Source organism: Paralichthys olivaceus, chromosome 18 (assembly GCF_024713975.1).
Source record: "Paralichthys olivaceus isolate ysfri-2021 chromosome 18, ASM2471397v2, whole genome shotgun sequence".
NCBI classification, from domain to species: Eukaryota; Metazoa; Chordata; class Actinopteri; order Pleuronectiformes; family Paralichthyidae; genus Paralichthys; species Paralichthys olivaceus.
The window spans coordinates 4,027,790-4,053,978 of record NC_091110.1 but is presented as its reverse complement, the minus strand read 5'-3'; the positions used below and the strand labels follow the sequence as shown (position 1 = coordinate 4,053,978).

The 26,189-nt window shown below is 39.8% G+C and overlaps 3 protein-coding genes across 8 annotated transcripts in view; 1 reads left to right on the top strand and 2 right to left on the bottom strand.

Moving 5' to 3' along the window:
- adamts6 (ADAM metallopeptidase with thrombospondin type 1 motif, 6) overlaps nt 1-11,513 on the bottom strand; it is a 61,937-nt gene extending 50,424 nt beyond the window's left edge. The window contains exons 1-7 of one of the 4 annotated variants that reach the window (XM_069514042.1): nt 10,917-11,513; nt 8,988-9,404; nt 8,501-8,889; nt 6,567-6,741; nt 5,699-5,919; nt 5,132-5,215; nt 2,993-3,138 (exon numbers count right to left, since the gene is read on the bottom strand). In XM_069514042.1, the coding sequence (XP_069370143.1) occupies nt 2,993-3,138; nt 5,132-5,215; nt 5,699-5,919; nt 6,567-6,741; nt 8,501-8,889; nt 8,988-9,087 (1,115 nt within the window). In that variant the 5' untranslated portion in view covers nt 9,088-9,404; nt 10,917-11,513. Of the gene's footprint in view, nt 1-2,992; nt 3,139-5,131; nt 5,216-5,698; nt 5,920-6,566; nt 6,742-8,500; nt 8,890-8,987; nt 9,405-10,265; nt 10,893-10,916 lie in introns of those variants that run through there. The other 3 variants (XM_020081790.2, XM_020081791.2, XM_069514041.1) reach the window with 3 other exon arrangements.
- Nucleotides 11,514-15,099: 3,586 nt separating this feature from the next.
- LOC109626201 (placenta associated 8) lies at nt 15,100-17,180 on the top strand. 2 transcript variants are annotated; one of them, XM_069513755.1, is made up of 5 exons: nt 15,100-15,296; nt 15,527-15,631; nt 15,974-16,098; nt 16,865-16,973; nt 17,105-17,180. In XM_069513755.1, the coding sequence occupies exons 2-4, from the start codon at nt 15,547-15,549 to the stop codon at nt 16,967-16,969; spliced, it is 315 nt and encodes a 104-aa protein (XP_069369856.1). In that variant the 5' UTR covers nt 15,100-15,296; nt 15,527-15,546; the 3' UTR covers nt 16,970-16,973; nt 17,105-17,180. The 2 variants fall into 2 exon arrangements, with proteins under 2 accessions (XP_069369856.1, XP_069369857.1); XM_069513756.1 differs by lacking the exon at nt 15,100-15,296 and adding an exon at nt 15,325-15,432.
- Nucleotides 17,181-18,808: 1,628 nt separating this feature from the next.
- On the bottom strand, nt 18,809-24,510 carry cops4 (COP9 constitutive photomorphogenic homolog subunit 4 (Arabidopsis)). Of its 2 annotated transcripts, none has more exons than XM_020082640.2 (10): nt 24,317-24,510; nt 23,473-23,552; nt 23,209-23,360; nt 22,977-23,080; nt 22,733-22,886; nt 21,991-22,141; nt 21,720-21,890; nt 20,140-20,255; nt 19,873-19,957; nt 18,809-19,414 (listed from the first exon to the last, which is right to left on the bottom strand). In XM_020082640.2, the coding sequence occupies exons 1-10, from the start codon at nt 24,388-24,390 to the stop codon at nt 19,281-19,283; spliced, it is 1,221 nt and encodes a 406-aa protein (XP_019938199.1). In that variant the 5' UTR covers nt 24,391-24,510; the 3' UTR covers nt 18,809-19,280. The 2 variants fall into 2 exon arrangements, with proteins under 2 accessions (XP_019938199.1, XP_019938198.1); XM_020082639.2 differs by having other exon boundaries at nt 20,140-20,273; nt 24,317-24,498.
- Nucleotides 24,511-26,189: the final 1,679 nt, after the last annotated feature.

The following is a 26,189-nucleotide window of genomic DNA, read 5'->3' as shown; positions in this document are numbered from 1 at the left end:
CAAATGTCAATGAGAATAAAGTGAAAAGCTTCGGTCATGCCGTGTCCCAACTGTTAACTCCCGTAACTCACACACAGGTAATCCAATAGAGCCAAGGGGAAAAAAACAAGGCCTGAACACAGTGGGCCACATCATACATTTAAAATGAAAGATCCAATCATTCCTAAAGCTTTTAATCTATTAAAAACAAGGGCACAGAAAATTAAATTTCATTCTCCTTCCTCGCGCTCCTGCTTGCCATAAACTCCTGTTCCTTTCTTCCTTACTTTCCCTCGGTGTCGCTCCCTCCTTCACATCGGATCAGCGAGGTACAACCATGACCTCTTTAAGGACGTCTATTTGTTTTGATGTATTGCCATAATTTCCCCTTGTGATGGGACACATTCCAAACAAGGCAGAATGGTAACGCAGACTATCATATAAGCAATAGGGGTAGAGCGGGTTGTCCACTAACCAGAAGGTTGGTGGGTCGTTCCCCGGCTCCCCCATTTCATGTGCTGGGGTGTGAATGATGTGTGATAGAGAAAGTGGTGAATTTAGATGCACTGTTGAATGGGTGAATGGCGGAACTGTGATGTAAAGCTCATTGAGTTGTCATCAAGACCAGAAAAGTGCTACATAAATACAGACAATTTGCCATTTACTTCTGCAATGATGAGCAGAGTGTTGGGGAAGATTAAGTTTAGTGTGTCCAGCTGGTCCGTCTCTACAGGAGAGCTGCACTGATCAGTGTTGATGGAGCAGTAATAGACGTAGAATATACTGATACTACATGCAGGAAAAAGGTCTGCTTCCTATGAGTCTAACTACAGACCATGTAGGCCTCAGTCCTGATGACTATTATCATATATTATTATTATCATACTTCTTAAATATTTATTAAATTGATTTGAGTGCTTGGACGAATGAAAAAGTAAGGATTAGCTTGTGTGTAATGGGTACTTGTTCATACATAATTAAAAATACATTACACTAGAAGTATGCAATTCTGTGACCCCTCATTACATGTAGAGCAAATATATATTTCCCCCATTAACCCTCCCCCACTGATCATTAAAAGCCCTCTGAGGTTAACGCTACAAGCATCCACCATCTTGAAATCATACTAAACCTTTGTAAATGCATTCCACCATTAGAAGGAATGTCCAAATGTTCCTCCAGACATGGTGGTTAATAGAAACTTCCTGGTGTCGACCACCAGCTATTTATACTATCTCCAATGTTAGCATCTCTGAGCTCAGCTGGTGCCTCCTCCCAACAGCTTCTTCTCTCATTATCTCTCGCCTACGCTTTGCCTTGGTTTCACGATTCACCAATGCTATATTTACTCAAAAATGACCGATGTCCCACCATAATGGAGCCGTCTCGAAGCACTGTGGCGAATTAGGGGTGTGGCTCGCCATCAGCATAGAAAGCAACTGCAGTGTTGATGTGCGCCATCTATAGGCAGAAAAGATTCTACAAATTTAAAGTCTGTGCCACCTGCAGGCAATGGGGAGAATTGCAGTTTAGGAAATGTCAAACGGAAATTTCTGATTTGATGATTTTCATCACTTAAGTTATTAGGACTCATTGTCTGGTCCACAAATATCTACATAAAATTGAATGGTAAATTAATCTGTCCAAAACTTGAGTACCAACTAATGGAGCAAAGAGGGTTTCCCAATAATGTCCACAAAAACTTTAAGATGCATTATTAATACTTTCATGTTAATATAGATATCTAAGCTCATTTGTTTTTGGCTCTGGCTTTTTCTTTTAGCCAGATAATTTTTTCAATATAAGTTGCTTTTTCTATTAATAATCAAGCTCTGACAAACCAATTTTCCAGAGTTGTTGGAGAACAAAACAGAGTCGAAAGCTAAAGAGGTAATCCTAAACTTGCATTTGTCAGGTCTCCATTGAGATGATATTGGTGGTCTGTCTCTGCTAAGTGTAGAAATTGACTATTTTTGCTAGCACGTTAGATACAACAAGGTTTCAAGGTAGTGTAAGTGGCAACATTGACATGTGTACATCTGTGATGTTAAACTGCTGCTGCTGTGAATTTCTTCTCGTTATGGGTGGTGCAGGTTGGCATGTGTAGACCTGGTCTGACAATTACCAAATTACCCTTTGTGGAGAATATGGCTGCTAAATATGGATGAGTAAGCTTCAAAACAGTTCCAAGAGGTGTTCGGCATCTTTAAACAATGAGACGTTATATCATGTCCTACAAAAGAACTAGAAACAATTACAGCCCCTGAGATAAATCCCATAACTGTTGTCTGTAGACACCAGTAAGCTACTAATTCTTTGCTGCTGGTTCTTGCGAAGTGACGCTAAAACCAATAATAAAAACATGAGCCAAAGCAGCTGGAGAACATCAACTGACAGACAACAAGCATGAGCACACTAATGATAGAAAGGCTGTTTTGTGCAGAGCCCATGGAGTCAAACATCTTGGCTTTAGCCCATGTCAATCACAGAGCACCATCCTCTCTTTAAACAAAACCAGGGGGGGGGAATGTACTCTTCAGTTGCTAGGTTATGTAGCCAAAACAGTTCTGGCAACAATGAAGCCTATTCCAGGTAATGACAGAGTTTTGCTGTTTTATGGTAACACCCTTAACATAAATTGTAGCGTGACAGGTAGAGCAAGTCTGAAACAGTACATTTTACTTTCAGACCTTAGGTGTTTGCTCCCATCAGCTTTAATGGTTACAGGTTAAGGGTGTGCACAAGAACTGGACATTTGGAGGTTTCACTGCTGTACCTGCTGGCCACCTCTATTAGCAAACACACACATGACTACAATCAGAAGCTGAATCGTGACTGCGTAGCTTTTATGAGCCAACAGTACAGAAAGCAACCTGCAACCTATTTGCTCAAAATTAGACAATTAGCGCTACTTCCAATGAAAGTAAAAGCCGAAAGAACAACTCAGCAGCACCATTATACTGGCATGTGAGGATATGTAGTCCATATCCCGTAGATGAGAGGCTACACTTACCGTGTGATTAGGACAGCGTTGTCATGATGAGCCATCCCATTTTCAGGAATACTGTTGCCGTCGCCGTGATGAGACAAGATGGACTTCTGCCACTTACAGAAACTGTCCAGAGACTTGTCAGCATGGTGGTTGATCTCCAGGTTAGGCTGCAAATTCAACACAAACGACACATGCAACAGTGTTACAATAATATCAAGCCCTACAGTCTCTTCCAGTGCATTACAATATCACATTCTATAGGATAATGTCAACACACATTGTGCCGTATCATGAGGTGTTGTGTCATGTCTGTTAAACTGCATTGTCTTATGTCACATTTTGTTATGTCATTTCCTTTTGTGCATGTTGTATTGAATCATATTGAATTGTGTTATATCATATTGAGGATGTGAACGAATGCAATACTATACTAACATTATTCTTACCCCTGTCTTGTCAGTTGTTTTTTTTCATCCTTATTTTTCAATAAGCTAGTCTCTTACTAACAATACTAACAATGAATATGACAATTTGTGAGGAGTTTCTATTTTTGAAGCTTCTTTGAAGTTTAAATGTGCATCTTACTAATTCAGGAATTGTGCATGGATGTTGGACCTATAATCGGCCCCTTTGTGTAAGTTGTGGCCCCTTTATGACCCCTGACTTAGAAAAATCCAAGATCCAACATGTGTTAATGTCACATTGTTATCTAATAGTAATGATAACTTATTGTGTTGTATTGCATTGTATTGTATTGTGCTCATCACGTTGTGCTACATGATGTCATATCATGTATTGTCAGGCTGTATAATTTACGAGTTATAACATGTTGTATCCTTTTCTGATGTATGATGCCATGCCATTTCATTTTGTTTCCTAAAATAATGGGTCATATGGTATTGTGCTGTGTCATTCTGTCTCATATTGTGTCACATCGTACACTCTACAGTACTAAATACCCAAAAACTTGAAAAGATATTTTTAATGGAGAATACCTGTGGACTGATTGACAGCAGTTGTGATACAGCATTTCTGTGCAAATATCTTTCAAAGCATATGGCATGGTGGTGTCACATAGCTGAGCGACCACAGTTCAGTTTTCCATCACAGGCAGGGGCCTTTATTCCATGTCACATCTGTCTCTCTCCCCCAATTCTCTGTCCGTCACAATCGTCTACTGTCCAATAAAGGTAACATCGAAGAGAAAGTGACACTAAACTATCATGTGTTGACAACGCTGACAATGTTTGAACCACTCCAGCCGCCTGAGGGGAACGATTGTGTGTGTGTAATTCTGGATGAATTATTTGAAGGAGGACTGAACTGGGATCAGAGGGAGGTTGGAGAACAAGTTTTTGGCACACTATAAACTTTTTTGTCTTTGATTTACGCCTATATTCAGTACTGGTCGAGGTAAAAAACCTTTTATAGCAGGAGAGAAGATACTCTATTTTAAGATTAGCTGAAATTTTATAAAAAGCAGAAGTGGAAAGTAGGAAAAGAAGGACAACTGGGGAAGTTGTAGTGGAGTCAGCAAAATGAATCTCCTTATGTACTAGTTTTTATTATATTAAACTATTACAAGATGAAGATGTGCTGAACTCAGCTTGCAGCTCAGATCAGTGATTCACTCTCACCATAATATGTTTTGAGGCTGTATTTTCATTTGAGATCATCCAAAACCAAGACTGACAGACGAGCCATCCATGTGGATCAAAGTGCGGCTCCACTTAACATGAAAACTAGATTTTTGGACCTGATGCTACATAAGGAGCCTCTATGACCCCCTTCAGACAAAAACAGATGCTAGGACACTGTTTCTCTCATCACACATACATACACATGTACAGTGCATGTAAAAATCCTCAGTCAATGCTCCCTGAGGGAAGATGCCAAAGCACATCTTTTATCTTAAGCGTTGGCCATATGGTGAATAGTCTCTCCTCTCTTCCCTTCAGCCACAGCAATCACATAAAATACCACAGCTCAGTCACGCCAGATGTATAACTTATATTCTCACTACAGGTGAGGTTACAGACGCTATAAAAACAGGCTCATGGTAATAACTGTGGTAATACTGCATGGACAGTTCAAAGTTAATAAATGAAACTGTGATACAGAGAAGGGTTCAGGAGGGAAAAGGTGATTTATTTTTCTTACCTGATCTTCAGTCAGAACAATCAGCCGGGTCACAATGATGTTCACAACATTTCCTAGACTGGCATCACGGTAAAGTTTGGCAACCTGACCTCCAGAAAAGAAGAAAAGACACAAAGTCAGACAAATTGTGTCCATATGTGACAACATCAGATCTTCCTTCATGAAGTACTTTCAGTGGCCATTCTGCAACACACTCCTTGAGCATTAATCAGCAAATAATTTGATAATTGTTTTAGCCATTATCAAGCTAAACTGCATAATATATGCTGGTTCTATCCTCTCAAATGTGAGAATTTGTTGTGCATGTTGTTACACTGAATGTTAGTCACACAAAGCAAGACATTTGAAGCCCTTACTTTGGGCTGTTTGGTGACATTTTCCAAACAATCAAACAATTAATTAGATAATCTCAAAGAAACTGATAAATAAATAGGTGATTGGATAAATAATGGTTTGATGCAACCCTACACATTACATTACATATCCACAGACTAAATTGGACAAAACTGTATGTTCAACTGTTTGCTTTGAAAGGACAACATAACCAAAAAGTAGGATCAAACTTACAATATTCATTACAGACAAGATGTAGTGCTCAATGTCTTTGCGTCCATGGTAACCGACCATCATTTTATCAGCGACCACTAGCGTCTCCACAAAGCGCTCGGTGCTGATAGAGCGTCTCTGTCTGTGAGTGCTGTTCGAAGGCCCGTCATTTTGGGGAACAGGGGACAAGTGGACAGGGGAAGTTGTGTTATGCTGGCAAGGTGCACTGCTTTCAATGAGGTCTGTGGATGACAGGGAGACAACGGCAGGTTATTGTAAATAATGAAACAACAATTTACACCAAAATCATGATGCGTCATCTTTGTGAGAGAGCTGGTTTGTGTGTGGTTGATGCACATAGAGAATCTGCCCCTTTGAACCTTGCGGCTAAAGCCTTTTGCTTTATGACCCAGATGCTCTGGGAAAAAGCTATAAGGTGGTACATGTCAGGGCATGTTAGCTTCCTGGCGATGACAGCCTTTGCTGTTTCTTATAAGACCTTGGCCCAAATACCTAAATATCCACCTGGTTCTTTTTCCAATTCGTCATATCTGAGCAGTCAGAGTATTTGGGGGCACTGGGTTGTCTATATTTCAAAATCTGAACATGATTATTGGCTCTATAAATAGGATTTGTGCTTCAGTAAAAGTCGGAGCCAAGTACTCTTTATGCAGTGAAGGGCTTTTTATGAAAGCTGGAGGGAGACTTTCTCTAACAGGTTGAAAGGTGTCCAGGCCAGCAGCAACTATAGCAAACAAGAGGCCCGGTCATGTCTACCAGAACCTGGGCCTAGAACCAAACCAGCACTTCCTCTAACCTGCTATGTATAGTTCTTCCTTTACGTCAGTTCCACCCACACAGAGTCCAACCCAGATGGAGGTTCACCAACCTGAAATGCCACAGCTGAACTCCTGGCTATGCTCTTGCGGTGAGGGAATGGCAGACATTTTATAAATAACATGTTGCTGTGCTTCTTCCAGGTTCCATTCGCTGGAGGTGGTGGAGGATATGTTCTTTAATGGCTCTATTAAATACTGTTCTTCCTCTGTTGTTATAACACCATGCTTGGAAAGAAAACCAATGAAAGAAACAGATTACAAACACAAGCAAACAACAGCACTGAAGTAAATAATGCAGGAAAAAACAACATTTATGTTTAGTACTTCTTATTTTGTACTTGCTATTAAAAGGACACTTCGTCTATTTTACACATTTGTTTATATGTGTGTGTTCAGACAGAATGCAAAGCAAACTTTAGATTCAATGTGATTGCATACAAACAGCCAAGTGAACGCTTAGCACTAGTACGAGTCCTATTCCTAAGTCACGTTTTGCAGCTACGCTAATAATTAAAATATAACTCGAACTTAATGCTGTAAAAGTTCGACTGCATAGATACAACCAGGAAGTTGAAAGAATGACTTCATTCTTCAAGGTTGTTGGTGATTTCCATGAATAAAAATGACAATGATGAAATCAAAAAATCTGCTGTAGTGAAGATTTATCTAACAACTAAATTCCGACAACTCACATTTGACGGTGAGCTTAGCAGATAGCTACCAGGCTATCACAGGTTAGCTAGTAGCTAGTGGAGTGAAAGCAGCCTTTGCTTTATGTACATGAAAAATGCTATTAATTTGCATTTTGGGAAATGTAGGATACATCATTGTTTAAGTAAGACTCATAATATTTGACCATTCCCTATAAATGATGTCTGCTGCATGACTCAAAGTGTAATAAAGCTGGTGTAGCCCTTCGATTAATATAGATCCATCCATGTGGGGCCATGTTTAAGTACATGCAATAGTAAACCAAAGGCCCCATATTAAAATTTGTTTCTTTGCCTTCCAATACCAATATAGAAAAGTCGTTTAAAAAAAGGTTTGTACACAACAATAGTTTGATTTTGTAAAACCAATCATCACACTAGCAAACAGAAACATATTAGGGCTTTTAATAGTGAGTGATGTCAAGATCCCAAACTGTGCAGATCGCTGATTACATTAAAGTGCAGACACATATTTGTCCATTTTTGGTGCTCTTCGAAAAAAGGGCAAACACTAATTCAATTTATGATACTCGGTGTGGGTCTTGCCAACACATTTGGCTACACGTTTTCTCCACATGATTACATTTGACAATAAGAAGCAGGGCCCTTTTTTTCCTTCTTTAGAGTTATTCTGAAGCAAGAAGGAGAAACGGCTATTAAAATTTCTTCCAATTCCTTGATTAGCAAAGAGAAGCTGGACAGTCACACAGTCTGAGGATAAAGGCCCGAGGACTAAACACTTAGACAGGATAATTAGACGCCTTGTTAGCGGTGTTCAGTTTTATTTTTGAAAAGAGCTCTTCGGAATGATGTAATAGGTATGATTTAGACACATTATTTTACAGATCACAAGAAGGATCAACTGAAGAAATGTGATCTGAACTACTGAGGCTTTTAAAATTAGTGCCTCAAGTGTGATATTCCATGGACAGATTGGAAAGAAAACCCCCGATGCAGAACACTCACGGATCAGCGTGATGATGTGATTTCTCTACATGAGCATCACCTTGCTCCGAGCTGCCTGCAGACTCAGTGTGCCAAGTGGAAAGAGGCCAAGATCGTGTTAAGCAAACTACAATTGGTCTAATCCTTTGGCACTGCCTCTGAAAGATTGGCTGACATGAGAGCAGCACAAGCTAGGTATATATTCTGACATTAGTATTAGTAGGGGTTTGTTTGAGGTAAGTAGTCTGAACTCTTTGTGGCACAAAGGGCTGTTAGAGAGTGTGAGCTGATCACATTTAATAATAATTTCAATGCCACATTGTACTCACCAGGCCCTTGCAGTTGCTGAGTGCCACTCTGGTCGTACTGTGCTGATTTCGCAAGAATCCGACATAGTGACAGTTATCTACCATGTTATGACGCCACTCCAGCCCTTCTTTGCCCCAGTACTCCACTGTAAAATGTTTCGACACCAGGTGGGGGTTGAGCGTCAGGTTTAAGTGAAAGTGCTTTCCGTAGGCTGACAGTCTGTAGAACAGCCGGGACTCGGGAGCGTCCGGGTCCAACGCCGGCACTGGTCCCATTATTGGGTCCACCGCCCCTCGTCTCCGTCGGCCCGGCCGGTGATGCTTCACAGTGTAGCTCAAGAACTCTCCGTTTTCATCCACCCGCACCGGGACAGTCAGCTGGAAGTGCTGCAGGTTGGACAGGAACTCCTCTTTTACAGGAGAAAGGAAAGAATAGAGAAGAGAAGATGTTGTGATAATGAACATACTGTTACAACTAAATCTTTCTGTCGGCCTGTCGGCATCATACCTTGAGAGTTGTGCGAAAGTCTGTTGACGCTTTGAAATTCAGAAGCAGCCATCACCACCAGGCTCAGTGTCCAAGTCAGCGTCTTCCACAAAATTTCCATAATTCAGGGAAAGATGGGACATGGGGTGGGGGTAGAGGGTGCTACAAACAGGTTAAAAGCACACGGTCGGTTCGATGCCACACCATAACAAGTCCATGGTTTATCTCCTTCACTTAAAAGTTCTCGTTGTGCTCGAGGGCTCATCCGAGTCTCAGATTTCTCCTGAAGGCGAGCATTTCCACATCCCACTGGCCTCTGAATTCATGTCAGCAGCTCGTAGAAAACACCGTAATCCATCAGACACTGTAACTCTCAGGTGTTACACCAAATGGGAAGCTCTACATTGGGAACTTGTCTTGACCAATCCATCTGCATTCCTGTGAAGATAGGAAATCAATCAATTGGAGGTCTCTTGTTGTCTGTTGTGGAGCCGAGAAAAGCAGTTGATTTATCGATTTGTTAATCAACAGAAAATTCACTGGAGACTATCCTAATATTATATTGATCTAAAAATGACAATGATAATGATCTAATGGGCATTTCTCACTCTTTTCTGAACTATTATGAACCAAATGTTTAATCACTGAATAAACCTTAATTGGTAGAAGAATCAGTGATGAAAATAAGGGATACATAATATATTTATCTTCAATATCGATTAACACAGGAATCATTTTGTAAAGAGAAAAGCCACAAATCTTGAAAAAACATGTCAATTACACCTTGTCATAGTTTTTTTGATCTGACCAAGACAGAGAAACACACATTTGTTGAATTACAATGTAAAGAACCAAAAAGTAGCATATGTCCACATTCATTTAGCTGGATTTTGGCTTAAAGTTTGAGTGAAGCGATCAGGCGATTACCAAATTAAATGTCCTTGTGATCAACCGGTTGATTAATCAACTGGTGATTGCAGCTTTAAGGAAATAGTCACAAATGAATGAAAATTTCTCACAAAGTTCATCATCATTGAATTGCAGTCTCTCAGTCAACACATCTTTTAAATCCAACATGAAATGTGTCACTTCCAGAACAAATGACCAGAATCTGGTGACTTTCCTGCAAAGCGCCTGTTAAAACATAGATCCCTGGAGGTGACAGGTTAATGGCCAGAGACCTAGATGTGATATAAAGCTACACAAGTGTCACTGAAGCGCCACGATCACACCTGAAGAGAAGCATAAATCTGACCGGCCGACACGATTCTAATCTGTGCAGGTTGTGGGTTTACTCACTGACGCGGCTCGCATGCGCCAACGACACCAGTATAAACAGACGTCAGCGGATCCGGGCGACAGAGGGATGGTGCCCGGTGAAAAGTGGACGGTTGACAGCCAGACAGCCTTTGGAAAGCAGCAGGGCTTTGGAGACGTACATGTTGAGCTGTGCGCGAAGCTGCAGCGCTCCAGACACACCAGACAGACAGCGCTACCTACTTGGCCACTCTGACCCAGACAGTTGGCCGCTGGCCCGTGTGCATTGCACCGGTGCCTCCCCAAATACGAGCCCCGAGAAGCGCCTGCGGATCATAAACCAACCGAGGGGTTGCTGCAAAAAGGCGTGAACCTCCCTTTGTCAGGAAGTGTGGGTTTTTTTTTCTAGTTAGTAAAGTTTTAGGAGCCAGACGCGGACTGCAGACCTGCAACGGTGCAAAAGTGACACCCTGCAGCTGGAGAGACTGTGCGTAAATGTCTCCAAAAGTACACCAACACTGACACTACGCGCAAAGAATCTCTATGAGCGGGTCAACTGGTTTGCAAACAATGTCCGCTTCCCTGAGAGGATTTAAATGCTCACACACGAATCTGCCTGCCGATTAAAAAGTGCCCGGAAAGAAATCGTCCTTTGCTCTGAACAGACGGGCAGCGTAACGGGAGAAATGTTACCATGCTCATCTTCATATTGGCAGCTCCGGTCCAACTGTGCAGGGAGAGAGCTCAGGACAAAAAAGACTGTGAAGTTTCCGCAAACAGACAGACCTCCTCAGCTCTTCTCATCTCCTCCTGGACTCTGCCATCCTCTGTGATTCTCCCTCTCAGTCCAGCAGCAGCAGCAGCAGCAGCAGTATCTCTCACCACACACTGTCACACACACACACACACACACACACACACACACACACACACACACACACACACACACACACATACACAGTCAGTCAGTCTTTCAAGTGTTGGATCTCCTCCAGGGTCTATTTCCAGCCCATCAGTCGTCTATATAATCTAGACTTTGTGTTCTTGCTGCTGCTGCTGGTGGTTGTTGTTGTGCTGCTGCTGGTGGTGGCACAGATTGGCTTAAAAAGTTAGTTGAGGTTGCGGAGGGTGTTGTGCCACAGTCTCTCAGCGCGCAGCGGACCTGCCTCAGGGAGACGTCCATGCAAACACCAGCACAAGTTGGCTCGGGGCTGCTCCTCCTCACTACATCTGCACAGACCGGGTATGTCCCAGTCCAGGACAGCTTCAAATTGGCAGCTTTTTTTTTTTTTTTTTTTGCGGCTGAGCTGGGGGGGAGTTGGAGGAGTTGGGGGGTTGACGTCAGTGCAGATGTGCCTCTCTCCCATCAGCTGTGCGCATGTCTATCTGTGCTGCCCTGAAATAACACTTCAACTTCAGCCCTGGAAGAAAATAACCCTGCATGAGGAGAGGGGGTTTAACTTCCAGATCATTTAGGCTACCTGTTTACTTGAGTTAAAGTGGCAATACCACATTATAAACACACAATATATTCATATTATGCATAGGATATATTAGAATGTAATTATAGGATTATTGCAACACCAGAGGTGGGAGGTAGCTGATCACCCTCGACATTTGTTCAACAGTTGTGTAATTACTGCTACTTCAGACAGAAATTAAAGTTTGTTCATAATAAACATAATTAATAAGTTGGCTGGTCATAAATCAAGTTACCCAACTGTATTTGTACAAACAGATGAATCAATTAGTCAATTGATATTGAGAGAGAGTCGTATCTCTTCTGATTTCAACAATTTTTATGTATTTGTGTGGAGGCTCATACTGTACAGTAAAATGTTCCTTAAACATTAACGTATCAGCAATAATAATCTACTGAGATTTTATACAGTATAAAATAATATAGTATCAGTTTTGTGATTTGCTTTAACTTCATTTATCCAAATGTAATATATATATAATTATACACATATAATTGTGGTATAATAAAAAAAAGGTCCATTGCATTGACGATAGACATAATTATTGATGTAAGGATGTTCAATTTCCGAGGTAATTGAACTTTGCCTAAGTATTTTAGAGCTTTGCTACTTTCTACGTGTACTCCATTACACTTTAGTTACCTCCTAGATCAAGACTTTCCATATCAGACATGTGATCTCACATGATTCACTGTTAGACTTAACTTATTACTGTAGTATTAAGTTGTTAAATTTGGCATCTTGATAGTATTTAATGCTGCTCATATTTCCCAAGTATTGTAGTTCAGCATCTGTACTCTACTTGAGTATTTCATGAGTATTTTATGAGTATTGAGTATGTGTACTCCACTTGTAAAAGGGGAAGTTATCATCAACAACATCAGTGGATAGTACCCTTTTTCACCTGCAGCGCTGGAGGAAGTATTCCAATTTTTTGTTTGTTTGGTAGAAGATGCAATACCAAAGTGTACAAATACTCCCTTCAAAGTAAAAGCCCTTTACTGAACATCTCAAGTAAAAGTACATAAGATTTATAAAACAAATATTTAGAGAAGAAAAATCTCCCCTGTGAATGTTATTGTAAAATGTGATTATTATTACTGATGAGTTCATGTGTAGCTAACACTTTATTGTTTTAACTGGTAAAAGGGGAGCTAATTCTAAATATTTTATACACTGTTGGGTCAAATCTCTAATAATGCATTTTACATTTTAAGATACCTATGCTGGAAATGAATCATGCTGAATGTAAAATAAACAAATGTAAAACATTTTTGAAGTTGAGTAAAATGGAAATTATTAATCAAAATCGATGTTTAGTTTGGGTCCTTGTCACCAAAGAGACATTTCACCACGTCTCATCACAATATACAGTAAATAAGATCAGGGAAATTATTCATAAACTTTATATTTTCTTCTGTCCTCTCCGTTTAATCATCTCACGACCCCTCAGACGTATCTGGGAGGGGCCTGACCCCCATGATGAGAACCCTTGTACTAAACTGTCAAACTGTATATTAGATAGTTAGAGCAAGCTCCACCTCAGCAGTTATAACAGTCAAAGCTGCTGAAGAATGAATGCATCAGTATTAAGAATCCTGCGATGACACTTCTGCAGAATGAGTACTTTTACTTTAGATACTTTGAGTACATTCAGCTAATCTTGTATGTACATAGAATTTCAAATGCAGGACCTTTACTTGAAATAGAGTATTCTTGATGAAAATACTTCCTCGACCATTATAGGAAAAAGCCGAGGCAAGTTCATGTTCTGAAATACATTAAAATCCACTTATAGCAGAATTCCCTCTGTCTTATTACGTCATATATATATATATATATATATAATCTTAAATTATTGGTTGGTCATTACTGATGCATTAACATATAAGTGATAATTTAATCTTGTAGTTGGTGGAGAAAGCCCTTTTTTAAATTATCTATGGCATCACATTTGTAAAGTGATCTCAGGTTTGGTTTGCATAAAGTAGCATGAGATGGAAATACTCAGGTAAAGTGCAGCTACCTCTAAATTGAACTTGAGTAAATGCACTGGTGAACAGTAATATCGTGCAATTTAAATCTAGTGAACAGTGATAAGAGTGACAGAAAACCATCACCCAGCAACCACAAATATCAACAAGCAACAATATCAGGGGAAAATAACCTATTCTGACATTTGTCTGGCTCCTACTTTGAATTTAATTAAATAAAACTGATGTCATGCTAAAAACACCAATACTACACAGGTTTGACTGACACCAACTGTGTTGTATCTTGAAATCATCAAATAAATCAACGTATTTACTGACAATAAGTCCTCAGGTTTGAACGTGTGATGTCTAAAACAGTGGATGCATTCCCTCAGGGGAAACGTCTTTTGATGGGTCTGCTGTAGCGCAGGCTAATGGCAACCCCGTTCATTTCAGTGTAATTTAGCCCTCCTCTATCTTTAGTCTGTCGGAAATTGAAAATCATGCCTATTCCTGAGCTGCAGTTACAGCTGCTCATTATGTAGGAGCCTGTATCATTACAGTCAGGCCCTCATTACTGTGCTCCCCCTGCACAGCCTGAGTGGGTGGCAAGCCAAATGGTGGGAAGCAGCGCCACCGTGTGCCTGTAAGGAGCACAGCAAGGGTTTGAGACGTGGACAGCTTTCTGTAATAATGATAATAATTTGGTTTTAAAACAAAACCAAGCTCAATCACTAATTTACACTCAACTCTAAAGTGGCGTGCCATGCTCTGTCTGAAAGATTTTCAGTCCAGGTTACTCACAGCGTTTTCCTGCTGCTGTGAATCATCGATCAAATAAACGTACTTGCATCACATAAACTTAACTACTCAGATGACTTGAACAATAGAACACAATAAAACAATCACAGTGTCAACTTTGTTCAGCAGCATGTAGAAATACTGCTATCATTTGTCAATGCCTCCTCTCTTCACGTATGAGTTGGATTTACTTTAAATTGCCAACATACAACTCCCTTTATCACCACAGATAATTGTGACATAGGTTACAACCAATAGGTTTGTGTCACTGCAGACATTTAGACAGGTCCCAGTAGAAACAGTGCTGGTGTGTGTGATAAAAATGAATCACAGTGGAATTTCGTTTCTATGTTTCGTGTACAGGGGGCTGCTGTTGTGAAAAAAATAATTTATGTATTATTTACACAATATTAATATAATTTCGGATCCAATAGACACATTGAATAATGGATGCATGTAACTTCTGCATTTTGAGAAAGCAGAAGTACTTTTATTTACATTTCAGGTCATGGACAGTTCACATTGTCTCCAGAGAACTGAAACTTGTGGTGTGTGTGTGTGTGTGTGTGTGTGTGTGTGCGTGTGTGTGCGTGCGTGGTGTCCAACATGAGAATAAATGTCAAAGAGTTTTTGTTGGCTTGGTGTGGGTGGGTTTATCAGAATGATCTCTACGCCCTTGAATGTCTCAGCCCAATAAACAAGTGATTAAGCCAAGTAGGTCTCCAACTCTGACCAGTTGTAAAGACTCACTCCCTTCTGTCTGTTGTCCACGAGCCTCCATTGTCAGCTTCACCTTCGTCCTCCTCAACCGCCATCTGGTAAGATTTACTTTACAACAACAGCCTGGCTGAGAATCCCAAATGGATTAACTTTACTCCATGTTCCTTTCTCATATTGTTTGATGTTCAGAAGAGGTGTAATTTATAGTTATCTTTGCTGGGGGAAGAAACACAAGTAATTACCACAGAACAGGCCACAGCTCTTCAGCATTAGGTTCAAGATCAGTGATAAGAACTAACAGCGGTAACGAACCCTTTTCATCCCACAGAGAGAAGTTATATCCCGATCATGGCGGTGACCAACCAACCAGGCATGTACCAGCCCTCTGACTTCCAGACCAACCTGTGTGATGTCTGCGACGACTGTGGAACCTGTAAGCATTTCACATTTTTTATTCTTCATGACAGAACAACTGACAAATGTAGTGAAAACATTTATTTGAGAGAGCAATGATGTTGATGTGCACCAACAGTACTGTATATATAGGAATTGTATATACATATATACACACATTTGTGTTGATAAACTGACTTAAACATGTACATATGGTCCTGAACCAACTTTCCTTTCCTACAGATCCTTTCTAATCATAACGATGGTTTTATTTTATAGTTCTAGTATCTGTATTATTTAATTTTTTGATATGCTGATGTGAAACCATGTGTCTGAAATCAAGCTTAAGTAAGCAACACTTTTGTTTTCGCTCTTGCCACAGGCATGTATGTTGTGTGTTTCTACCCGTGCACGGGCTGCTCCATCGCCAGTGACATGGGCGAGTGCTGCTGCTGTGGTCTGGGGATGCCCATCCGCAGCGTCTACAGGACCAGATATAACATCAGAGTAAGTGCTCAGTGGATGTCTGGAGCTGGCCGTCCCGTTGACATAGCAATAAAAAAACGGCACTTTTATGTATGGTGTTATATTACATCATTAAACCTCCACAGGTATACTACAGAACAAGATAAGATATGATATCTAATTATTAATAGAGATGAATTAGTCTTGTGTTTCCCAACCAAGGGGCCAGGCTCTTCCAAAGAGTCACCAGATAACACTGAGGAAATGAAATAATTTTTGTTTTATTGTTTTATTGTTTAATTCTTAAAGGATAGCTTTTTAATTTTGAGGACAGTCTGAATCCCATACTCGGGTGCTGTTGTGAAAACGTAGACAGAGATCACTTTACATTAAAAAAAAATCAAATGTTGGGAGAGAAGGAGATGAAAATATATGTAATTCTCTGTAGCAGCATTTATTTCTGTTTCTGTGTATCTCAATGTTGGCCAGCTGAGTCCACTGGTCCAACACTTTGTATGTATGTTAAAAAACATAGCGGCCTCCGTAGAGAGGACCCCCCCGATGTAAATATAAAGTATTTAAATATAAAGAGCCTTTTCTGGGGTAAAGAAAAGATTATTCTACATTAGATTTCTGCCAATAGTTCCCTTTCACCTCAGTCTTACACACTGGACCTTCAAGTGTAGATAGCAGGAGACTGGGGCATTAACCCAAACCTGTCCAACAGATGGGGTACCTGTCACCTGTCTGAGTGATAGTGAGTCACATCAGGGCTACACCTTCTAAAACAAACTCTATTTGTTTCTAGGGTTCAATGTGCAAAGACTTCATGGCGTCCGTGTTTTGCTCCCTCTGTGCTACCTGCCAGCTGAAGAGAGACATTGACCTCAGAAAGGAGCAAGGCATTTTCTGATTGGGTGAGAATTTTGAAACGGCTCCAAAACTCCCACACACATGTACCTTCCCCACCTCATGATGCTGTATATTCCTGTTACACTTAGTTTTATGGAGCTGTTGGAAAATCATGAGTTTCCTTTGTGCCTTCTAGATGCTGAGAAGTCAAGAATCTGCTGGACCGCAGTGTTTCTGATGTAGTTGTTGAATAAACTCTATTCTTCATTTTATGATGGTAATTGACTCTTTGTGACTTTTTTAGTATGATCTATAATGACTGAGGTCCTCTGAGGGCAATGACTTTAACATTGTCCAGCAAGTTAATCATTAGTCGGCTGGGACGTACCTTGACAGTGGAGAAGAAGCTTCATAATTTAAGTTTAAATTAAAATATTGTCCTGAGCAGTCAATTGTATAAGAAGATTGTTGTGTAGCATTCCCATGAGGTTGACTGCAGACTTGAACACGACATGCACAGACTAATTTTTGCAACTTAGGGGAAAATGTGAACTAAATGAACCCTGATGAACTTCTGTTTTAGAAGCTTTGTGCTCTTAATTTCCCACAGGGCAGTCTGTTCCTAGTTTTTGTTCCTGTACTTGACTGTGGAAAATCCAGCACTTTCTAACGCTGCATGATTAAATTGTTGTTTTAGTTTTGGATCTCTTTTTTTTTACTGGGAGATCCTTATTTTTTAATTAGCCATACTTTCAGAGAGGATGCAGTCACTGATTTATCATTTGAGCAATAAAAAAAGTTTCTGTAAGGCGCTTATTCCATCAAACCAAACTACAACCCAAAGATATTCACATGATAAAGACATAAAACAGAGACAGATAGAAAGACATTTTGTCACAGCTCTATTCTAGGTAAGCCAATGTGAATCTGTTATTTCAACAAATCATGTAAAGACATTTTTGATTTCCAGAGGATGAATTCCACTGACTAAGAAGATCCCTAAATTTCATCTAGCGCCACCAACAGGTCAGAATGTATTCAAAGACAACAATATCTTAACAGCAAACACTCATTCAAAGACAACGTCTTCACTTTCTGCAGCGACATGCCATCCCATCTGGTTTGCGCTTAGTGGGACCAGCATTTGTATTTCAACAGGACAATGACCCCAAACACACCTCCAGGCTATGTAAGGGCTATATGACCAAGAAGGAGAGTGATGGAGTGCTGCGTCAGATGACCTGGCCTCCACAAACACTCGACCTAAACCCAAGTGAGATGGTATGGGATGAGTTGGACCTCAGAGTGCGGAGAGCAAAGCAGCCAACAAGTGCTCAGCACCTCTGGGTGACCACCTCATGAAGCTGATATGAGAGAATGTCAAGAGCGTGCAAAGCTGTCATCAAAGCAAAAGGTGGCTACTTTGAAGAATCTAAAATATAAAACACATTCTGGTTTGTTTAACACTTTTTTGTTTACCAGATAATTCCATATGTGTCCCTTCATAGTTTTGATGTCTCCAATATTAATCTGCAGTGCAGACAAAAATAAAAATCAATGAGAAGGTGTGTGAAGTTTGGACACACCTTCTCATTGAATGAGAAGGTGTGTCCATACTTTTGTCTGGTTCTATATATAAATCGTTTTTTAAAGCATTTCAACTGTTACTGATGTTGAAAAGCAACTTGAATGACATTAGGAATTGTACACGTGCACATGGAATGATACTGCAAGTGAAGCATGACGGAGGAAAGAAACAGAAAGTAGATCCCCCGTCAGTCACCTGAACCTTAGGAATTGTACACGTGCACGTACAGTTAGCAACCATCTCGAAGTTGTTTCACCTCTCGTCCAAGAGTCTTCTTCAGTTCAGAAGAACTTAAATGACACGACCAAACAATTTCTCTCAACTTTGAATTTAATTCTTTGTGCTGACATTTCATGAGGGTGGACCGAGAAGTGTCCATGAGTACAGACGTACATTGCTGTTTCATATTAAGTTAAAAAAAAAAAAACCGATGTTTTTCAACGCAAAAGCTTAAACAGGCAGACTGTCTGTATCTTTTCACATCTCGACGTGAAAAGTATTTAATGAATCATATACAAAGTCACAGCCAAAGGTTTTATAATACCTCTCCTGTGAATACAACTATTGCAATTATTGATCTGAAGTATTGAGAAAAATTGAACTATTATCCCAGTGGGCAAAGTTAATAAAACAGTGCTCTCTGAATATTAAGCTAAAAGAGAAAACCGGAGGGTTCTGTGTTGGTGGTGTCGTCAGGTGGTGACGTTGTCGAGCAGGCAGATGGAACTTTGGAACAGGCGGAGGGAGGGATTATCTTCTTTTTTTTAGGGCAGGATGGGAATGTTTACTGGGTCATCTGGGTTTCCATAGCCTGTGCAGCCCACTCAGGAGCAGCTTGACGAATCTTTTCTAGGAGGTTGTTGACTTGGAAACACAAGGACTGGATCTGTTTATCCCAGGTAGGAAGAGGTTCACGGGCTGAAATAAAAAAAAAAAAAAAAAGGAAACATTAGGGAAACAAACAAATTTGCAATTTATGTTCTACACTTCAGGAACAAATTAACGTGTGTGACTTTAATGACTGCTTTAGCTGCCCTATCACTGCACAGCCCTTGCTGATAAACTGCAAATTAGTTTTATGTTGTTTAATAAGACTCATGTTTGAAAAGGCTGCTCCCTACTGGCCACAGATAGACATACATCTAGTTATTTTATTGACTCAAATAACCACAATTTAAACAGCATATTTAGAAATTCAAATTAAAACCTAGAAATAGTCAGTATTGTCGTAAACACATATTAAATATTAAATGTGTTGGAATCTATTGGATTGTAACATGAATTTAAATTTAATAATTGTACTTATCGTATCACTAAAAAACAACATGGCAAGTTCTCTTCATGAAACGTAAAGCACAGTGGTTGTCATTACTCACTCTCAAAGTGTACAATGCCATCTATCTGGTCGATGAAGCCGTTCATGCGTCCTTCGGTGATCATTTGGGATGCAATCTTCTCAGCCTCAAGACAAAAACAGAAAACTATAATCTTAACATACAACATGGATAACAATCAGCAACACAAATTATATTTGTAACGCAAAAGAATATTCATCACCAGTAGAATTGGTTTTAATTTTGGATCCAACTTGTTTAGTTATGATCATCCATTTTGTTTCTCTGTTAATCTAATCCATGTCTCACCTTTGCTGGAGGGATTTCCAACAATGCTCCTAGTTCTTCAAAAGTGATGTTGTTGTAGAGTTTACTTGCAGACAGGAGGTTGTGTTCGATGACAGCTCTGTCGAGGATGCTGGAGCCTGAAGGAGGGAGAACACCTTAAAAAGCCATGTGACATTATACTTTTCTTCGGTTTCAGATACATTGTGCAATTTATCAACAAAGAAATACAATACATTTACACATACTGGGGAGAATCATGCAAACAACGGCAAAGCCTCAGTGCTGCTAATTCTATATTCCACTGGGAGACTGTTGTGGAGCCATTATAAAGACACTGACAATGCACTGACCATTAACAGGAGGCTCAGGAAACTCTGGTTGCACATTAAAGTCTCGGCATCAGTGTCAATTTTTCACACACATTCTTACTGATGTGGAACTGAGACTAGTGTTTACTGGACACCTCCCTCCACTGGCACTCCCTCTCTTCTAGTGACGTTCCACCATTAGCAGGACTTAGAGATAGAAGCTTTAAGGTCCCCTGATGAAAGCACATTTAAATATACTAGATCCAGATTCTTATTTGAAACTGCACCAATTTGCACAAACCCATAAATATCAGTCTCCTATACATCTTAATGTATTGCCCATCAAGAGCCTTGAATTATTCTCTAAGAGAACAAGGGAAATATTGAAAAATGCTCAAAATGATAAAGAAAGATGTATGTAGTTCTCCCCTGACCCAATGTGATTGACAATTATCATGAGAATTAATGATATTGACTAATATGAGAATTTCTGTCTTGATATAATTTTTTGGCCATTCTGCCCAGCCCTATCTACCACTTATTCTAGTTATGTCCATTTTAACACAGATTTTGCTTTCCTTGTGCTTCATCCTGGACCAGTTAGTCCCAGGTAACATAACAATTGTTTCTGACCTTCAAGTGTATAAAAGGTTTTAGAGGAGAGCAGTCTTTCACATTACTAACATAACCCTAATCTGAATTTTGGAACCGGTTGACACGCGGCTGGCTACAGTAAATAGGCAGGTGGGTTTTGATGAAAAATATGTGCTTCAATTTCGGCTGCTTGTGCCACTTGACAAGAAAAACCTGATAAGATTTTTGCCAAGTCCTGTTAACTCTCCCCAAATATGTCCTTGCCTGCTACTAACCAAGATTTTCATACAATCATGTGCTGTTATACAAAAGTCTTCACAAAGTTCACATATATTAGAAGTAAATAGTTTATGTTTCCATGTACTTGTTTTGAGGAACTTGCTAATTTGTGCCATATAGCCAGGTTGTTCCATAGGGAAAACAAATAACCTGTGTTGGATTTATTTTTTTGCTGATTTAAGTTACTAAAATAAACATCTTGACATCCACAGCATTTGAGGCATAAAACATGAAACAAAAATGTACTGGATTTATGGCTCTTCATTCACTGATAGTGTCTACACGGTCCAAGACAACATTTACACAAGCAGCAATCATGTGATTAGCTCAAGGGTAATAATAACAATGATAATATATTCAAGTGATAATGTACAACTCGGATGTGCGGATGTGCGAAACTATTCATTTATCGCCACTCACCATCTGCTGTGGTGGCCTTCTGGTGAGGCATCAGCATGGCTGCAAACTCCTGCAGCTGGTTTCCTCTGATGATCCGGTCCAGATACATCTTCTCCAGGATACCATAGGCAGCCAGCTGTTGACATCGCTCATCCTTAAAGAGGGTAGCCAACATACGGGAACGCTGCTGGCCTAAAAGGAAGGAGGATATACAATAGTTATGTATAATATTAGCATGGGTAACATCTTATTTTTGTATACATGTATCTAAGCACATTAGTCTAGGTGGTACCTGCAGAGGCCAGTATAGTGCAGTTGAGAGCATGTTTCAGTGCTTCTAGACGTTCACTCTCGTGTACAATCGACTTATACGACAGCTCGTTGTATCTTTGTGCAGCTTCAATGAATTTCCTCCTGAAGTCTAGGACTCTTGCATAACACACCTAAGAAACAAAACAGTGTAAAGAGCTGATCTTAATGACAACAGGCTTTGTTTACTGCAATTTCAACTGAAGGCAGCAGCAACAGCAGATACAACGTGGCCCCGTTCTGAACTGTTATTAACATCCATCCTGAATGTGTCTCCTATGAGCACTTGTGATCGGATCTTACTTACTCACTCTACATTTAAAAAAATAAAATCCCTTACATCAAATCTGTCTATTAATATCAAATATTCTTGTGTTTACCCTGTGACGTGTAAGATGCAAATGCATCTGTATGTGTTGGTGCGAGAAAGAGACAGATAGAGAGCAGAGTCAGGAGAGGCTAAGTGTATCAATGAGATTCTACTATGAACAAAGACTTTACCAATTTCAGCAGAACATTAATCATTATGTGGTTTTCAGTGTAGATATTGTGGCAGTGATATATCATATCAACATATGGGCACTGAGGTGACTCTGAAGGGATGAGGCTGTATTTGGGGGCTTTTGGATCTGAACTGTGCGCTGACCACTTCACTCAGGACTGTTGTGAATACCAGGTCTAAACGGGGTCACTGTGACCCTGAAATCACTGAAGCGATTGTGTACCTTATAGTGTATCTGCAGCTGTTCATTAGAGGACTCATTCTGAAGCAATGAGGCTCTGTTGATGTAGGCCTCAGCCTGCACTGGATCGTCATCTTCTAAGTAGAGACGGGCAATTTTCAAGTACGTATCCAACTTATAGTCCACATTGTATTGCCTAAAGTGAGAGACAAAGAAGGTATTTAAAGACATGGGATCTTCAGACACAGTAGAGTCCAAGAAATACATCTGTTGCTAGCTTACTTACTTCTGTCCTGTTTCCAGGGGAATACCAACTAAAACCTGGGCAGCGTTCCTCCAGTCTCCCTCCTTTTCATAAATGGTTGCTAAGTGCTGTCGGATTGAAGCTACCTGAGGACATGTACGAAGATAATTTAATGAAACATTTCAATAACTTACACTGAGGTCAAACTGACTGAATGATTGAGGGCAAATCAAATTCTCATTGGGGCTGTTAATAAAAAGAAAGAGGTATTCACCTGCTCCTCAAAGGAGATGACCCTCGGCTGAATCTTTTCCAAAGTGAAGTGATACACTGCTTTAGCCGTGGCATCTGGCAGGCTGGGCAGATGTGTGCAGAAATCAGTGAGCAGTTGTCTCGAGATGACAAGACTGACATTTTCATTGACCACTGCAATAGAAAAGTACAGACTTTACTGTAAGAAATACTGTTTATGTGCAAATGCACTAAGCATGCTGAAGAGCGTGTGATCAAATTTAAGACCAAAAAAGGCACAGCATACTTGCTTCAACAAAAGCCTTCAAGGATTCCAGCTGATCTGCTTCTGTAAAGTGAATGGCCTTCTCCAATATTTGGCGATATCTACAAAAGAGTTCACAGGTTAGAAACAACTGACTTTTGACTTTCAATTTTTTTTTAACTTGTGATTAAAACACATATCCACACACCTGAGTCTAAACAATCCTTCAGAAAAACGTATTGGACATTTCAGAATGAAAGAAAAATAAAGTTCAGACAACAAACTACAGTGAGGCAGCAGCAGAGGTGTTGAATCAGTGCAGATTATTTATACTTATTCATTTATTTGATTTCGTTTCACTTTGTAATATAATATTTATCTAGTTATTTCTCCTCAGTCCCACGACATGTACAGCTTCACATACAGAAACACAACACTGATCCAAACAACAGAACACATGTATTACATGAGTCATCACAAACAAAACACCACTATGAGAACACAAGTTATTTTAGCGGGAGATATGGAGACAGGCTTTAAGTCACACTCCTCATGTGTCTGGTCGCTGTTTAGCCTCGACTGTGTAGCTACATGACAGTAGCTTATAAATGCTAATATGCTTAAATGTCAAAGAGACGTTAACGGCAGATCGTGCGCCATGACAGCTTAAAGGAAACTTTGCGCAGTAAAGTGCTTTCCCGCACAATAACGGTTTGAGTCAGTCAATCCAACATTAGCCTGTAATCTGTATGGCTAATGCAGCTAGCTAACGTTAGCCTAGCTTAGTATACCACAGCTATCTATGGCGCTAATATCTCGCTTTTTAAAACAGGCGCGTGTCTGTTGCTAGCAAATAACACGCCGCTGTGTAACCTGTGCTACGTACTTGGCAGCGAGGTCTTTGTGGGATCCGCTTGAGTTCATCAGCTGTGCAAGCTCCTGCCTCACTTCGGTCGCCATTGTCGCCTGCGAAGTGTCAACAACCAGCGACTTCCTCCGTCGAGAGGGGAGCGAGTCAGGGCGCAGAGCTGAGGTCGGTCCTCCGGCCGCGAGATGTCGCCCGAAGCAACCACAGAGGAAGAGGCGGGGTTAGTTCACCTTTAACCCCTCACAATGAATGACAGCGCTTCATCAGTCAGAAATACAGTACAAGAAATAAAAGTTCAATTTGTGAGTGAGTAAGTAAGTAAATAAGTAGGTAAATAAATCATTCAATAAGAAATATACTTACTTACCCTTACTTTATGTCATATGTTTATATTGTAGACATCTTTACACTGGTTGCACTGTTATTGGAGCGGTTTTTAAATCTCGTTGTACATGTGTATAGTGACAATAAAGGCATTCTATTCTATTCTATTCTATACTTAAACGTTAATGTAGAGCAATAAATCAATCAATCAAATTGTATTCGTATAGCCCATATTCACAAATCACAATTTGTCTCGTATGGCTTAACAAGGTGCTAAATCCTCTGTCTTTAATTAAATTAAAGTAACAGATAAGAATGATAATTATAACAGTTGTTATAACTACTACAGTTGTTATCATAATTATTGTTAGACAGACAGATACACTTTTGAAAGCCTTTTGTTGAAGGGTGATTAAGTAGTTTTGACATGAACTTCAAATTCTTTAAAGAAAACAGAAGATAAATTAAATATATGAATATGAACCCGTTTGACTGATAAAATCGTAAAGAACAAAATTTGATTTTTTTATTGTTCCTTCTATTATTTCTTGAAATTGTAACTTTCATGATACTTATACACAAAAAAATGTACTCGCAACTCTTTTGATCCCAACTCTTCTTGGCGGTGTCTGTGTTTCTCCTGAGACCAACCAGCAGAGCTGAAATCACTAGTTGACTGAGTGATTAGTTGAGGGGGAGAATTTATTTTCAGTCACTAATCAATCAACTATTAAAGAATTGATAAAAAAGTCCTCAGAGTAATGAAAACAGTGGTTGTTTGGTTGGTTACAGTTCTGTTATATTCGAATAATAATACTTTTCTGAAAGTTTTGTCTTTGTTAATCACTGGACACATAGATAGAATAGTACCAATTTGATTAAACACCACTTTACAAGACAGAAAAATAATAGAAACTTAAAAAGGAGGTATTGAAACTAGATTTTCACACAAGGATCCAATACAAAATGTAGAGATCAAAGTTGATTATTTTCTTCAGCTGGTTGGTTTAAGTCAGCCTCAAATGTCAGTGCTGTTGTTGTTGCACCCCTGATTCTGATTCAGCTTGTTTGTCAGAGAGTAAGCGCACAATGCACTTGGTCTCTCAACAAGATATTCGTAACTGTTTATGTAGCATTAGCCAGCCAAAATAGCAGCAGCAGCACCTGTCAACATAATTTTCAATTTTAGTTCCTCAGCAACACAAGTTATAGCCACAGTTACAGCTCCACACAGTTGAAGCCACAAAAACAAAAGCCACAAAAACCTGTTTTAAATCAAACATCAACCATCAGATTAATAGAATTATAATGAAAATAAACATTATTTATTTTTTCTAAAATCACATTTACAAAGTGCCTCACAGACATAAAAAATGAAAATACATGGAGTGCAATTAGACATGTTATGCAAGACAATGGATCAAATAAAGCAATAAAAAAAAACGATGTTAAAAACCATTGTAGAGGATACTGATGTCTACTGAGGCTTGTCTGATCGACAGAGGGAGGTTATTTTACAGCTGTGGAGCCCTGATGTCCTCCTTACCTCTGTCTCTAGTCTTGCCCT

Excerpts from the sequence above, each read along its gene's own strand:
- LOC109626201 (XM_069513755.1), top strand. The coding sequence starts at position 15,547 with ATGGCGGTGACCAACCAACCAGGCATGTACCAGCCCTCTGACTTCCAG. Across the intron at positions 15,632-15,973 it reads CTGCGACGACTGTGGAACCT|GCATGTATGTTGTGTGTTTC; the intron begins GTAAGCATTTCA and ends CTCTTGCCACAG. Across the intron at positions 16,099-16,864 it reads GGACCAGATATAACATCAGA|GGTTCAATGTGCAAAGACTT; the intron begins GTAAGTGCTCAG and ends ATTTGTTTCTAG.
- cops4 (XM_020082639.2), bottom strand. The coding sequence starts at position 24,390 with ATGGCGACCGAAGTGAGGCAGGAGCTTGCACAGCTGATGAACTCAAGC. Across the intron at positions 23,553-24,316 it reads CACAAAGACCTCGCTGCCAA|ATATCGCCAAATATTGGAGA; the intron begins GTACGTAGCACA and ends ACTCTTTTGTAG. Across the intron at positions 23,361-23,472 it reads GAAGGCTTTTGTTGAAGCAA|TGGTCAATGAAAATGTCAGT; the intron begins GTATGCTGTGCC and ends TTTCTATTGCAG.